General features: G+C 47.5%; 1 protein-coding gene across 2 annotated transcripts in view; it reads left to right on the forward strand.

The window, feature by feature from the left end:
- LOC138521321 (butyrophilin subfamily 2 member A1-like) overlaps positions 1 to 16,065 on the forward strand; it is a 773,333-nt gene that overhangs the window by 85,735 nt on the left and 671,533 nt on the right. For both annotated transcript variants that reach the window (XM_069634063.1, XM_069634064.1), the window contains exon 3: positions 12,321 to 12,668. In XM_069634063.1, coding sequence (XP_069490164.1) covers positions 12,321 to 12,668 — 348 coding nt within the window. The remainder of the gene's footprint in view (positions 1 to 12,320; positions 12,669 to 16,065) is intronic.

The raw sequence follows: 16,065 nt of genomic DNA on the forward strand, positions 1-16,065 counted from the left end.
TAAACACAGGACAGAGAATTGGTGGGAGGAATACAAGGAGGAGGAAGATAGTAAGAGTAAAAGAGGAAAAGTGAACATGGGTGTGATTGAACAAGCATGAGTACAACTGAGCAAGTGCTAGGAATTTTCTTACTCCCCTACGAAAACGCACAACTGACACTGATAGATAGGTAATCCCTGGGGGAGTTTAGAGAGACAGCGTTTCCGGGATACTTCATTATTAAAGGAAGTGGTAGATACTAGGGGTTACCGGTCTGGAGCACTAATTGGGGGTTACGGATGCCTGGGATTGAGTCGGTATCCCAAAGGAGCAGAGAGAGAGTGGGACAGCCGTAGGGCCCAAAAACTTTCATTACAACTCTTGGACTTTGCAGGTGTCTCAGGAGTTATTTGTGTATGCGATCTGTGACAGGTGGTGTGCAAAGTGGGATGATGATACACCCCCATACAGAAGTCACCCACAAACTAAGAATGCTGCGAGTTGTGAGATAAACTTGTACGGTCTGCATGCCTACCCAAGTTACACCGAGAGTCGCTGGGGTGACATGTATGCTGGTGAAGAGAATATATTACCCTCAAGCTTTGGTTCAGACCAGGTTGAAGATGGACTTAATGGACGGAACCTCTGGTCGGATAGCCCTGAAGTTTGCCTCGCCTGGAAACATGCTTTCGAAGCAGGGGCAGGAGTGAATAACCAGGACTTTCGAGTCGAGGGCAAGGTACTCGTACTCCACTTCGAGACAGTAACCTTCATCTTGAAACTGGGCAGGCCAGGGCCCAAATGATATGTGAAAGAATCATAATACCTATGGTGGAGGAAGTTGAGAACTTCAAATCTGCAGGTAGAGGAGGTGCAGGGTTTGGAGGCATTACTGTACAGCAGGAGACGGGAAGAAGAGACCCGACCTTTTTCAGAGAAACTAGCCTCTGTGTAATTCGCACCACCCAGCGAATGGATGCCTTGCTAGACCAGGGCTGAAGATTGTGGTGTGGGAAGCAGAGAGCCAGGGCCTCAGAGTCCCATAATTCATACAGAAAAGAGGATTGCTGAACTACATCATTGTTAACCCCAGGGGTGTTGTGGTTAACCATCAGCAGCTATTGGTATCCAACCAGTTTAGGAAATCAGTGTGGGAGCTCGCCCACTCGAACCTGATGGCCAGGCACTTGGGGCTGGAGAAAACTCAACAGACTTTGTTAACCAGGCCCTATTGGCCCGGGGTGTATGCAGCGGTGAAGCAATTGTGCGTCTGTTGCCCCATCTGCCAAAACACCCTCCCGGATTATATTCCTTGGGCCACGCTACAGCCCCTAACCATCATTGAGTTTTTTTTTCCATCTGATCGGGATGCCTGCGGACGAACCCTCACCCCTCTCTCTGGGACGGGACACAACTACATCCTGGCAATTTTAGACTGTGACACTTGCTATCCTGAAGCCTTTCCGCTATGTAGCAATACCACAAAAAATATCCTGAAGGCTTTGGTATCCTTTTTTACATGAGTGAGATTTCCTGCTGAAATTTTGATGGCTCAAGGAAGCAGTTTTATGCCTCGGCACATAGAAGAAATGAAAGACCTCATGTAAATATGAACACTGCTTACATCCATATATCACCCTCAAACCTATTGACTTGTTGAAAGGTTTAATAAAGCCTTGAAGCAAATACTCCAGAAGCTAGTATCCGAAGATAGGAAAAACTGGAATGAATTGATACCCTGTGCCCCCTTTGCCCATCTGAAAACCCCTCAGTCGTCTACAGGATTCTCTCCATTCGAGTTTGTATATGGAAGGAAACCCCTTGGATGCATTGGATTTCCTGAGGGAAGAATGGGAAGTACCGGAGCAACAACATTGCAGTGGCCATCCACTCATTCAAAATACCAGCGACTACATGGAGACGGTCCAGAAGCTGCCCAAATGTTATATGGAGGAAACCTAGCTGCGACAATTTAACAGCTACAACAAGAAGGTCCAACTCTGCAGGTCTCATGTGGGTGACAAGGTCATGGTGCTCCCCCCATGACCGAAAACATACTGTTGACATGTTGCCATGGGCCCTATGTTGTTAAAGATAAAGTATCTGCCCTGACCTATAGAGTACAACAAGTTGACAGGAGGAAACCCTCCCAACTCTACCATTTAAAGAAACGCAAGTCTTTGGAGGAGAATAGAAACCCACAAATCTTATGAGCTCATATTGGAGTTGCTCTCTAATTTGGTGGTAGGGAACTGTTACATGTGCATGTGTGCAAAAAGGCAAAGTCCCAAAGGGAGTTTTGAGAGCCAGCGTTTCAGGGAGATTTCTTTAGTTGAAGGTAGTGGTAGACAGTAGGTGGTTACTGGTCTGTAGCACTAACCAGGGAGTTACAAACACCTGAGCTAGGGTGGGAATCCCATGTGGGTGGTGTGGGGTGGCGGGGTGAGAGAGAGAGAGGGAGATATATAGCCCTAGCAGAGGCACCACCAAGGGGGGTGAGGGGGGGACCCTTATAAAACTTCTGTCCCCCACCCACCAGCGGAGGCGCCACCAAGGGGGCGCCACTGCAGTGACCTCATCCGGCCACCCCTATGAAAAATGTCTGGGGGCGCCACTGAGCCCTATAGCCCACAAAATTATATTTCAGTAAAAACCCTTGAACCTTTCTTGAGTCTCGGAGGTGATTTGTGTATGCCATATATGACACGGCATACATATAAAAATGTATGCCGAATAATACCAATAATTGTATTAGAGGGGTCACATACAGATTAAAAAGGAGCGGAGAAAGATTCGACCCTGTGGAACTGCAATAAAAGGTGGTACCAGTCGTAGCAAACTGCCAATGTAGCACACTGGTTTGAAAACATGAACTGATCCAATACGAGCCTGCAGCTAAACACTGTTGTGCCACTAGGCCTGCAAAAATACATGGGAGCCCATAAGGCGCTCTTGCATGGGTCTCCAGAAGTGCAATGATATCTGGACAATTAAGTTATTTTGAGAGGTTTGAGTTTTCCATGCATTTGTCTTTGCCTTTATCTTCATAAACCAGAGCAAATGGGTTTCTTAAGCCCCATTTTCAAGACATAACTTGATTGCAGTTGTCTTCAACCTGTAGGGCTGCCTGCCCTACAGGGCCAGAAGCATGTCCAGCAGGGGCACAAGTCACTTTAAGAATATAGTATGGCCACTTAAAAAAACATTTAAGCAGTTATGGCCTGTGGGAGGCAGGAGGTGGCAACCATATTTTTAATTAAGGGGGGCTCAGCACAAAAAACTGTGGATACCACTGCTTGAGTGTCTGAAGCACTACTGCAATTCTAATTGTTTTAGCATACAATTGAAAAAAATACAAACCTGCTGTGTTTTTGTCATGCACCCAAAAATTAACAGGCTCCCACATTTAATATATGTCACAGTTGAATGTAACTGGCAAAATTATATGCATCAGCCTATGTAAGTGACGCAGCAATCTGGTGACTTCATCTATATGCTCCACTTAAATATACCTAATATATCTAGCAACACAATCTAATGACCTCCTTCATATGCTGCAGTCTAAGATAAATCGCAACATTGTCTTGTGCCCACATTCATACGCCCATTTAACATAACTAGCATAAAATGTTAAAGCACATATATAATTACACATCTTGCACCATTCTCTGCAACTCACTAAAGAAATACTTCTCATGTCTTGGACATTGCTCGAGAAAGAGGCCAGATATAGGAATGCACTAAACAAATGTGTACATGTGATGGCCAAAATAACAAACAAGTAGGATTGGAATTACACTAACAGTAGTTAGGATAGGTATTCCTGAGGGTGGCTTAGTGCTCTGGGACCACTGGACAACATGTCTCCTGGGAAGTACAAAGTTCCCAAACAAAAGTTCTTTCAGTTCTTAGCAAGTCAGGGACCAGGCCCCACCTTCAGCAACTTGATCCAATATACTTTGAGCCTGCAGCCATTGGTTTTAGGGTCTTTGAACCCTTCTTGTGGTCCCAGTTGTGGTGGATTCTGAGGTGTGCCTGAACCCTTTCCTCACAGTTCTCTGGCTCTGTTCCATTTGGTTGACAGCCCCGAGTTTTAAGGGTCCCTGCACCCCGTTTCCCAAAGTTAATCCTTTCTTAATAATGCAGAGTCTCCAATGCAGCCTTAGCTACAGATTGGAGCCTGTTTGGCAGGTTCTGTAAGTGGGGCCTTGAGTGGCGGGCCCTCCACCAAGCTGCAGAGCCACAGGACAGGAAGATAGCTCAAAGCTAAGTTCTTACTACATCCCCCATCACCTCCCTCTGTCACTGCTCCTCCGGACACCGGAACCAATCTCTCTCTTCCCATGCATCTCGTCTCAAGTCTCTCTCTCCCACAAAGCTTTGCACTAGAGTGTCAGTCTTCTTAGGTGTACACTGTTTGGTCTTAGGATCTTCTGCCTCTGCTTTAATAATGTTCCACTTCACACTTCTCTCTACCAACTCCTCCCCTAGTACTTTAACTGTCCTTTACTTCAGCTCTGTTCTTTTCTTGTCCACCTCTTGCCAGAACATTCAGCCATCTACTCTCCTACTCATCTTCAACCCTTTGGGTCCCTTCTTCACCCTTTTTAGGTCCCTCTCTTATAAAAAATAAAGTTTCTCTGACTGGCCCACCTTTTATACCCAGTAGGCTCCTTCTAGATCCCATTGGTCTACTCTGTCATAACAAGTAAGGCTCTTCAACCCTTGTCTATTTCGCCCACCTTCTTTACCACTTTTTGATGCCATCTTTATTCCTATGGGGACCTCTCCCCTAACAAGTATGATTTTGCTTCTATCGCTCCACTACCCCTCCCTACTCCGGGGCCTTCCTTTACCCAACCTCTTAACTACCCCACCTTAAGGGTCTGTCTTTCCCCAGCCTCAAGGGCTTCTTCTGCAGCCTCGTGTCTCCTCCTTATCCTAACCTTTAGGGGTCTCTTTTCCGATCTCCTATCTCCTGCTGTCCCCAGGCTTCAAGGACTCCATTCAGTCACCTCTCTCCAGCTCCTGCTCCATCTCTACACCTCTACAGCCAGTACCAAAATATCTCTTACTCCTAACCCCACAACCTACTGACTGATGTGTTGGGGCTTTATAGGGCTCAGGCTCCTCCTTCCACCCTCTCTGATGTAATCCTACTTAAATTGTGGCAGACAGAATGAGGATTGGCTGTCAGGCTCCATTTCTGGGAGGGGCTTATAGCTCTGATGTGGGACTTGGGACTAGCCTGTCCCTCCTCCTGGGTGGCCATCCATCTGCCTGACAAACCGTGGCCCTGCTTTCCTGCCTCTCTCTTGGTTAAGGGAACTCGGGTGTGTAGGTTTGGTGTAGGGAACGGGGGAGTTGTAGTTCTGTATGTTCCCTTTGGATCTCTAATGTCTGGTTGACTGCAGATTTAAGAACTGTGTATCTTCCCCCTCCTCTCTAGGTTGTAAATGTATGGAATGGCTGGTGTGCCCCACCTCTGAGGATGACATCCAGCCTGTGGTGGGACTTGTGTTGGCTAGAGCCTCCTCTTAGGCGTCCATTACACTGCTGTCCATGTGAAATCTCTTGGCCTATCTGTTTTTATTGTATGGAAGTGAACATCTCGTGCAAGGACCTGCTGTCTGCTGGTCAGATTTCCTGGGCTAGCTTACGTCCCTCTCTCTAGGTAGATTTGGGAGAGGTTCCTGCAGTAGAGCCGAGCATGCAGGTGCTGCTGGTTCCTCAGGACCACTGCTCCTCCGTTTACTTTTTAATGTGATGAGCCTATGCCCTTCACCTGTGGCATGATGGGGGTGGCTACCGGATCCTCCCAATGTCACCCCATGGGCCCAGCATCACATCACTTGTGGTGGCCCCAGCCTCTGCCCCCCTAGGCGACGCCACCCTCAACATCGTAGTCAGGCAGGGGACTTTGTCACAACATTCATTGCACAAGCAGAAATGGGGCTCCAGGCTCTCGCAGCATCCTCTTAGAGTGAGAAGGAGCTGAAGACTGAACATCCGTCTGGTAAACAAGCAAGGGATTTCCCAGACTATATAACCAGAGGTCAATCCTTGCATGCAGGTTCGTTCTTTGTTTGCAAGCAGACATTTTTGGTGCTTTGAGAGGACCCAATTACAGTTACATGCTCCCAGTTTTCATTTTTGCAGGTGAGTGTAAATGGCATTTTCTGAGCAGTCGTAATGGTAATCACAATAATGATAACCATAATAATAATAAAAATAATGAAGGTTCTAGCCTCAAACCCGGGTTCTGTGTTGTGTAATCCTTAGCTAAATCAGCTAAATCAGCCAGCTAAATGGAGTATTCTGTTATATTATTTGTACTTGTAACAAGCACGTTCACTAGAGGTTTCTTGGCGCGAGGAGTATACCATTAACACATAAGCAGCCGAATTAGCAGTTAAAATAACCAGGTTTTAAGAAGGCGACGAAAAAGAAGATATCACCAAAATAAGATTAATTTAACGAGCACCGGAGGCTCAGTCTTACTGTGTGGATAATCACTCTAATGTCAGCTCACAGCGAGCTAACCACAGCCTGAACTGAGGTAAACCATGGAATATATCCTCCATTGGTGTCCATCGGGAGTTCATAGATGATTGTGGCTTCTCAGTGATCATAAAAAAAGGGTAACGCCTTTTTCTCATGCTTGTGAATCTGCTTACAATCACATGCTCTGCATGTGATTCCTGGGTCCCAGGAGGATAGCTCAGCTGCAACGTGCTTGCCTTTGAAGCAAGATGACGCAAAGCAACACAGGTTCGATCCCCGGGTCTGCGCTTAGAAACCTCTGGGTATTAAGCGCATTATAGATAACCTATTCTACCATATCATGTAGTCTGACATCTAGTGGAAATAACAGAGAATTGCATCTTACTTTTGAAGATTGAAAGGGGACGTCGACATGGGCGTGACTGTATCACTATCCCTAACGTGGTGTGTAGTGTACCCAAAATCCCTCACGTGTCAAGGTCCTTCAGATTGTTTTTTTCAGTCAACCTGGTTGGTCGCCTATGCAGAGCTCACAAGAGTTAATATTGCTAACTTTGTCCCCATGAGCTATGGGTGTTTAGTCTCCCGACTAATCATCTCGACTACTGCCTCGTGGGCTTCCTGCCACCGAAGACATCCACAACTGCTCGGTGACTGTCGACTGCGTGGCCATAGCCCTCCACCAGGCCCTTAAAGTAGGGATAGTGGGCCCTGGGTTTATTCTTCCCTAAGAATGTATTTCCTTTTTCCCTCTTTCTCTTCTTGGTCTGGCTGCTGTTACCCTCTGCTATGGAGAGGATACCCTTTGATCTTTGCTTGTCGTGTAACGGCAAGTTTCCTTGGAAGGACACCTATCGCTGTTGCAATCAATGTCTTCCTCGAGACCACAACGAGCGCTCATGCAAGTCCTGTAAGCTCTTTCGACTTAAAACGTTGAAAGACAGACACACTAAATGGTGGGCCGCCTATGCAGGCAGATAGCCATTCCCCCGTTGGCGCCGTCGCTTCGGATGACAAGGAATGCATCGGTAGCCATGGCTACGAATTGGAAGCCATTGAACTTTTTCGGCGGAGCCTTGTGGCTCCCAAATGCCTGTCTCTGGCCCCAACAGACAGGCCACCAGCTCTGTTATGGGGAATTCACACCCCAGCGACAAAAGCACCCACGCACCACACTTACAAAAACACACAACCCCTAAGGCCTCTTCGACAGAGTCATCGAAGAAGCGCACAACGCCAACAGGGGCGTCGAAAACTTTGCCGGTGCCTTCTGAACCTTGCGGTTCGGCGCTCTCCATGCAACCGTCTTCGCAGCATGTGACTGGGGGTCACTCTGGAAAGGGCGTTCACCCTAAAAAACATACAGTTGTCGACATACCGTCCAAGTGCGCACAAGCACCTAAGGCATCAGTGGACTCACTGACCGCGACAGCGCCATCATGCGCATGGAGACCTTCGATTCAATCGCCGAAAATCTGCGAAAGCCTCGCGGCTATCATTTTTGCAGCCACAGAGCACAAGGACAACCCCTCTCATCAAGAAGAGTATTCTGAAGCCCCAGCCTCTCTCCAAGGCCTTACTAGGAAAATCTCCCCCTTCTGGGCAACCTTTTCCACCTCCAGACATGAGGCAGCTCCAGACTCTGGCTTTGTTGATGATAGTTTCATTAACAAGTAGAGCCATCCCCTTACTCAACTCTATAAAGGAGTGCCTAGCCCCTTCCTTGAGTCGGCGTCTCTCACACGGGCAGTCACCGGGTTAAACAATTATTCCACCCATCACCTTCTGACCCACTATACATAAGGGGTCATGCTACACCGGAACTCCCTGGTGGTTACTACCACTTGGAAAAGGGCGGGGGCTCCACTGTCCTCGGCGGAAGCCTCTCCGGATAAAGATTGTAAAAAGCTTTATGCCCTGGTTAAACGGGTCACTGCCTCTGCAGCCTACTCTACTAGGATCGCAAACAATACTAATCTCCTGGCGAACTACAGCGATGTCCAATGGGGCCTAGTCCAGGATGGCCTCAAGATGTCCCAGAGCCCACCCGATCACGCCTGCTGGCAGTCGTGGCTGAGGGCAGACGGGTTACCCACAACATATTGAAAAACACTCTGGGCTCGGCTGAGACCGCTAGACGCACCCTAGCCCAGGGAACTTTACTTAAAATACACGCCTGGTTAAATAACTCCGGCTTTAAACTTGAAATTCAGGCCTCTCTTATCAACAAACCAGTTGAGCACTCCAACCTTTTTGGGAAAGCTATTGATGACGCCCTGGAGACTGCAAAAATAGAGCATGAAACACTAAAATCGCTCTCAGCCAGCTCACGGCTAAGCCCTTCACCAGCATGGAGGCTCTAACTCCTGCAGGTACTTTCGTGGCACATCTTTTTCCCGCTCTCCCATGGACAATATGGCTCAGGGAGTACACCATGGTCCTCCGGCCAAGGCTCTTCTAGTAAAAGCATATATCAGCAAAGAGGCCCTTGTAGAGGAAAGGGTAGAGGCAGGAACTCTACTCCTAGAGGCTCCCCGGCCTCCACCTCAAAGTGACTCGCCGGTTCGGGTCCCCTCAAACACTTCCCCAGTCGGGGGTCGCTTGTCATTTAGTCATGCCTGGGAGGGGATCACAACCCATCGAAGAGCAGACACCTGTCGCCAGAACACCTGTGCATCCTGCTGGAAGAGATTCAAGTCCTTCTGGAAAAGTGCGCCCTAGAAGTCGTCCACATTCACCAGGTAAACAAGGATATTTATTTAGTGTACTTCCTTGTACCCAAAAAGGATTTCACCATGTGCCCTGTGTTAGACGTGCACCCAGCGAACAACTATGTCAAACCGCAAAAATTCAGGATGACAACACTGCAGGAGGTAATCCCCCTGCTGCAGCAGGGGGATTACATGGCCACATTGGGCATGAAAGCTGCATACTTTCATATTTCAATTTTCTCAGCGCACAGAAAGTACCTCTATTTCATGATAGAGGAAACCCAACAGTTCAAGATTCTCCCCTTCGGCTTTGCCTCAGCGCCACGGTATTCACAAAGGTACTGGCGGTAGTAGCTGCTCACCTGTGCAGGCAGTCCATCCCAGTCTATCCTTACCTCGACGACTGGCTCATAACTGGGGATTCGTATGGAACATGCCAAACACATACCCAGAAGACCTTCTCTTCAACCTAGGTTTCTCTTTCAACGAGACAAAGTCAAGTTTAAACCCCAATCAAGTCAAACAGTTTCTGGGGGCTCTAATTCGGACCAAAGATGGCCTTGTCTTTCCCTCCAATGAGAGGGTTCAAAACATGCTGTTCTAGATCCCTCACTATGTAGCCAGTCACAAGGTGATCGTACGCAAGGCCATGCAACTGTTAGGGATGATGACTTCCTGCGTCTACCTAGTTCCTCACGCTCGCCTGCACATGTGCCGTATGCAAGAGTGGCTCTCGAGCCAATGGTTTTAGGCCAGCGGCCAGTCAGACGATCTAGTGGTAGTCTCGGCAGCCCTCGTTCATTCTCTGCAGTGACGGTCAAGGGAAAACCTTCTGCAGGGGAAAACCTTCACCACCCCCGCAGTAGAAGCCGCTCTCATCACAGACGCATCTCTGACGTGGTGGGGGGGGGTGCTCACCTTCTTCAACAGACAGTGCACAGCGTGTGGTCCCCAGTGATAGCATCCAATCACACCATCCTGTTGGAAATGCTAGCAGTGTTCAAGGTCCTGAAGGCCTTCCAAACACGCCGGGGAAGACAGTTCTAGTCCTCACGGACATTACTACGGCCATGTATTACTTAAACAAACAAGGGTGCACTCACTCTGTAGGGCTGTTTAAACTATCCCAGGGCATATGAAAGTGGGCTCTCAAACACAAAATGTACCTCCTTTCACAACATGTTCCAGGGGAACTCAATCTTCTGGCAGACGTACTCAGCAGAGACTTCCCCTTACCCGTAGAGCACGAGTGGCGGCTACAGGAGGACATTTTACTCCATGTCTTCTCAGAGTGGGGCTTCCCAGAGGTTGACTTCTTTGCCACTCTCAACAGAATAGTGTAGAAGATGCACCAAGAGCCAGTGAGGATGGTTCTGGTGGCCCCAATGTGGGCCCGTCAGCTTTGGTTCTCCCATCTCATAACAATGTCAGTCTGCCCTCCCAGGAAGCTGCCGTTCCCGTACCACATGCTGTCTCAAGACCAGGGAGAAACACAAAATCCATGCCCCTAAACTCAATTTAGCAGCCTGGCTCCTGAGGCCATAAAGTTTGGGCACCTCCAGCTCCCTCAAAGATGCATGGACATACTCAGAGAAGCATGGAAACACTCAGAGAAGCATGGAAATCTAACACCAGGTGTTGCTACTCCAGAAAATGGAAGAGCTTTGTCATCTGGTGTAACAGCAAGGGCCTCAATCCTATTGAATGCTCACCTAAAGATATCGTCCTGTACCTACCCCACCTGTTAGATTCAGGTCTGGTTTTCAATTCTCTAAAGGTCCACTTAGCCGGGCTTTTGGCGTACTCCACGTCCCAGAGCAAGGTTTCATGGTGGAAAATTCCTGTAATTAAAGCATTTATGGAAGGGGTAAAGAGACTTCATCCACTATTTCCAACCCAGCTCCCGGGTCGGACCTGAATGTTGTTCTTACTAGACTAATGGGGCCTCCCTTTGAATCAATGCACAATGCTAGCCTTAAAGCATTCACCAACAAGACCGCCTTCCTGGTGGCTATCACTTCTATAAGGAGAGTTGGTGAACTGCAGGCCCTTTCAGTTCAGGACCCATTTGTCATGATTCATAAAGACAAGGTGCTTTTGTGCACACACCCTCGCTTTGCGCCTACATTTCTCTCAAAGTTTCATGTAAACCAGTCCATAGAACTACCCACCTTTTTCCAGAACCCCACTAACGTGGCAGAAAGAAGCCTCCACACACTAGATGTAAGGAGAGCGGTTATCTAATATCTGGAAAAGACAAAGCCACTAAGGAAAACAAACCAGTTCTTTGTTTCAGTGGCAGCTGGCAGAGAAGGGGACTCTGTCTCTAAATAAGCTATCTCTAAGTGGATCGTAAACGGCATCACACGGTGTTTCTCTTACCCTTCACGCCTAGAGCACACTCTACTCTGGGCACGGGGGCCACCATAGCATTAATTGCAAATATTCCTCTTGATTCCATTTGCAAAGCGGCAACCTGTAGTTCTGTACACACCTTTACACAACGCTACTGCCTGGATACACACGCTAGGTCTGATTCTCAGGTGGGACAAGCGGTGCTAAGACATCTCTTTGCTACTGATCCATCCCACCACCATTCTTGGGTACTGCTTGCTAGTCTATGCACAGCATGTGATTCTAAGCAGATTCACAAGCATCAGAAGACATGCATTACTCACTGTAATAGCATTTCTGATGATTGTATCTGCTTAGATTCACATGCGCCCACCCCTCCTCCCCTCATGGAGTAGAAGGAACATAGACCACTTACACCCGCTCACGCTGACTATAAGGCTCCCTCATGGCAGAAAAAACACAACCAGAGGGACCTCGACACATGAGGGATTTTGGGTACTTTATATGTCACGTTAGGGATAGTGGTACAGTCGCGCCCATGTCAACGTCCACTTTCTATCTTTGAAAGAAAGATGCAATACTCATCGATTTCCACTAGATGTCTGACTATATGCACAGCATGGGAATCTAAGCAGATACAATCATCAGAAATGCTATTACGGTGAGTAATGCATGTCATCTGCTGCTCTACGGTTTAGATTTGTATACTTATGTAACACATTCCCCATTACATTCTGTTCTAACTCTGTTTTATTCGTGTCTTGTAATAGAGAAGTTTGATGTGATTGCGCTACATCTGATCATTGAGTATGCCGTTGGCCAAGATGCAGTGTTACGCTGTCAACTCAACCCTCAGATGAGTGCTGAAGATATGTTGGTGGCATGGCAGAAAACCGACAGACGGCTCATGGCACACAAGTATCACCTCCGGAACGACACAGATGAAGGGAAAGACCCAGAATTCCTGGGAAGAACTGAGTTCATTAAAGATGGCATTGTCCATGGCAGTGTTGCCCTAAAAATAAAGAAAGTCAGAGTCTCAGATGAAGGACAATACAGCTGTTTGTTCCAATCAGATTCCTACCATAATGAGGCATTCTTCGAAATGAAGGTAACTGGTGAGTGCAATGGATTTTGCTTCCTTTTAAAGGTTGGTCATACAATAAAGGGATGGTTTAACATTTTAATACATTTTGGTTGTTATTCTCTATTTGAAATATTGTACTCAAACCTTTCTTTCTGTTGCATGACTTTATTTTGACATACATGTAGAATACTGTCCAGACCCATGATGGATTCCTAGAACGTGTCTTGGCTGGGCTTCCTGCTATACGATGATGTAAAGATCGATTGCAGAAAATCACACTTCCTTTACTTGGGTAGTAGCATGGAAATAATAGTTTGTGGTTATGGTGGAAAAAGGGGCAGATAAAACGGCCACATTATTAAAACAAGGATCTAAAATTGTAAACGTGTATAATTAATCATTCTTGTTGTTTGTGAAAGTACTCTTTTCAATTCTCAGTTGTTTAGTGATTCTCTTCTTTGAAGAGCAGAGCTTAAAGGGATGGTCTAGTAAACATTTTTATTTAAAAAATAGATAGGCAACATAAAAAAAAAATACTAGCATTCTCCGTTTTAAAACTTTCTATGTAAAATTTTGAGCTATTCAAGCTCAAAATTCGCAAAAGCAAGCACATGGGCGCATCCATTTTGTGAAATGGAGGCCCTCCTGTGCTGGCTTTTGCGGCACTAATGAAGGAAAAACCAGCCAGCTGTAGTAAACAAAGGCTACCGCTGGGTGGCTTTCCCTTCATTAGTGCTGTAGGCGGAGGACGGGACCGGAGACCAGAGCAGGAAAGCTGCAGCTGAATCTCGGTAAGTGCTATTTATTTATTTTTTAAAAATAAGCACTAGCTGCGTTTTTTTTTCTAAGTTTTCCAGGCTGGCGGAGCCCGGAAAACTTAGAAATAAAACCGCAGCTTTAAAAACGTTGTATTTATGTTTGCGGTCACTTTTGAAGCGATCGCAAACCTAAATACAACATTATTGTGTTGGAAAACGCTGCGGTTTTTCTTTCCAAGCTTCTCAGGCTCCTCCGGCTCGGAGGAGCCTGAGAAACTTGGAAAGAAAAACCGCAGCGTTTTCCAACACAACCGCGTGTGTTTCTGCCTGCTGTGGCTATCACTTTGGGTCTCCGGTGCTCGCAGGAGCACCGGAGACCCAAAGTGAAAGCCACAGCAGGCAGAAACACACGCGGTTATGTTTACATGCCGCGTAGTGTTTCTACCTGCAGCTGATTTCCCATTTGGGGCTCTCGGGCTCCCCGTGGGGAGCCCGAGAGCCCCAAATGGTAAAGCAGATTCAGGCAGAAACAACACGGTTGTGTTGGAAAACGCTGCGGTTTTTCTTTCTGAGTTTCTCAGGCTCCTCCGAGCCGGAGGAGCCTGAGAAACTTGGAAAGAAAAACCGCAGCGGTTTCCGACACAATAACGTTGTATTTATGTTTGCGGTCGCTTCAAAAGCGACCGCAAACATAAATACGTTTTTAAAGCTGCGGTTTTATTTCTAAGTTTTCCGGGCTCCTCCAGCCCGGAAAACTTAGAAAAAAAACGCAGCTAGTGCTTATTTTTTAAAAATACATAAATAGCACTTACCGAGATTCAGCTGCAGCTTTCCTGCTCTGGTCTCCGGTCCCCGTCCTCCGCCTACAGCACTAATGAAGGGAAAGCCACCCAGCGGTAGCCTTTGTTTACTACAGCTGGCTGGCTTTTCCTTCATTAGTGCCGCAAAAGCAAAAGCCAGCACAGGAGGGCCTCCATTTCACAAAATGGATGCGTCCATGTGCTTGCTTTTGTGAATTTTGAGCTTGAATAGCTCACAATTTTACATAGGAAGTTTTAAAACGGAGAATGGTAGTATTTTTTTTTTTATGTTGCCTATCTATTTTTTAAATAAAAATTTTTACTAGACCATCCCTTTAATATTTGCATTAATTGCTGCACATCATTTCTCAATGCCTATGAACAAGACTGTAGATAGTGGTACAGTGCATACTCTAGTTTTTGATCATTAAATAGGAGGAAGACATATGCTACACTTCACTGAGTTATTTTATTGGAAGGATGCCCTTTCGATGTGTAAACAGTGCTGCGTATGATCCTTATCATTGGAATCTGGAGTGGTGATTGCCCTAGCTTTCAGAGTAAAAGCATTGCAATGTAGGGAGATGTTTACTTTCATCTAGAGTGGGAGTTTGTGCAATCCTATAGACAGGGGCGGTTTATTGGGTAAGAGTCTTTGTAAGGCAGGGAAGACAATGTGAAGGCTTTGTTCTGGGGTGGATGGGCCTGGCAGTTTGCAGGGAGAGGTAACTGTGCATATTGGGGAGATGAACCGGGTGTGGGTATCCACATTGACAACTTCCTTCAAGTTATAGACTGCTAAATTTGCGTTTAAATCCAACCGTTTTTTAAAAGAAATAAAACTTTCTTCATAAACACTGGGCCTCATTACGAATATGGCGATATGGTAACAACGGCGCCGGTAGCACTACCGGCGCCGTTGTTACCATACCTCCACATTACGAGTTCTGCTTGCGGGTGCCGCTCTGCACCCCTGATCAGACCAGACGTGCAGACCGGCACCCGCGAGCAGAACTCGTGATTGCACCGGCACCGTTATAAACGGTGCCGGTGCAACCATGCTCCTCACCTCCATTCTGCCCTATGTGGCAGAATGGGGATCAGGAGCCCACCCACACCAGCACCCGTGAATGGGCCATTACCGGCCCCTTCAACTCGTAATGGGCCGGTTATGGCCCATTCGCGGGTGCCGGTAGCGAGTTTGGCGGTAGCCGTGCCCTTATTAAGGGCACGGCTACCGCCAAACTCGCAATGAGGCCCACTGTCTTGTAGGGTATCATACCAAAATATCGCCCTCATTTGTGCGCCCCCGCAGTCACTGCGACTTTGGAGGCGCACAAAATGAGGGCGACATTTACTGCACCCAAGCAGAGCGGGGGTTGCGGGGGTGTCCCCTGCTCTACTTGAGCACAGTAACAGGAGTCCGGGGTTGCAGGGGTGTCCCTCACTTCCCATTTTGGAAAGCAGGGGACACGTAAGAAAAAATAAATGCACACAGCAGCGTCAGCTCTAACCCACATTAGTGGGAAGAGCTGACACTGCAGGAATCATAGAGTGCGGGCGGCACACACAGAAGTGTGCCGCCCTAAAGGTAGGTGGCGTGGGGTGGTTGGGAGAGGTAAAGCTGGCTGGGGGAGCGGGCACAGTGAACGATATGATCACTGTGCCGCGCCGTAACTGGCGTCAGCATTTTCGGCCGTCGCAGATACGGGCGGCGCAGTGATCACATAGATCCTCTTGTAGGGGACCTAGGATCAAGATGGATGTCAAGACCAAGGACTTCATTGTGAGGTCGGTGGTAACCCGCCAGTCCCGAAATACGGAATCTGCCGCTGACATTTTATGAGTCCCGCCGGAGCGGGAAGTCAGG

The sequence above is a fragment of the Ambystoma mexicanum genome, chromosome 13 (genome assembly GCF_040938575.1).
Source record: "Ambystoma mexicanum isolate Mex_15411 chromosome 13, UKY_AmexF1_1, whole genome shotgun sequence".
In the NCBI taxonomy this organism is placed as follows: Eukaryota; Metazoa; Chordata; class Amphibia; order Caudata; family Ambystomatidae; genus Ambystoma; species Ambystoma mexicanum.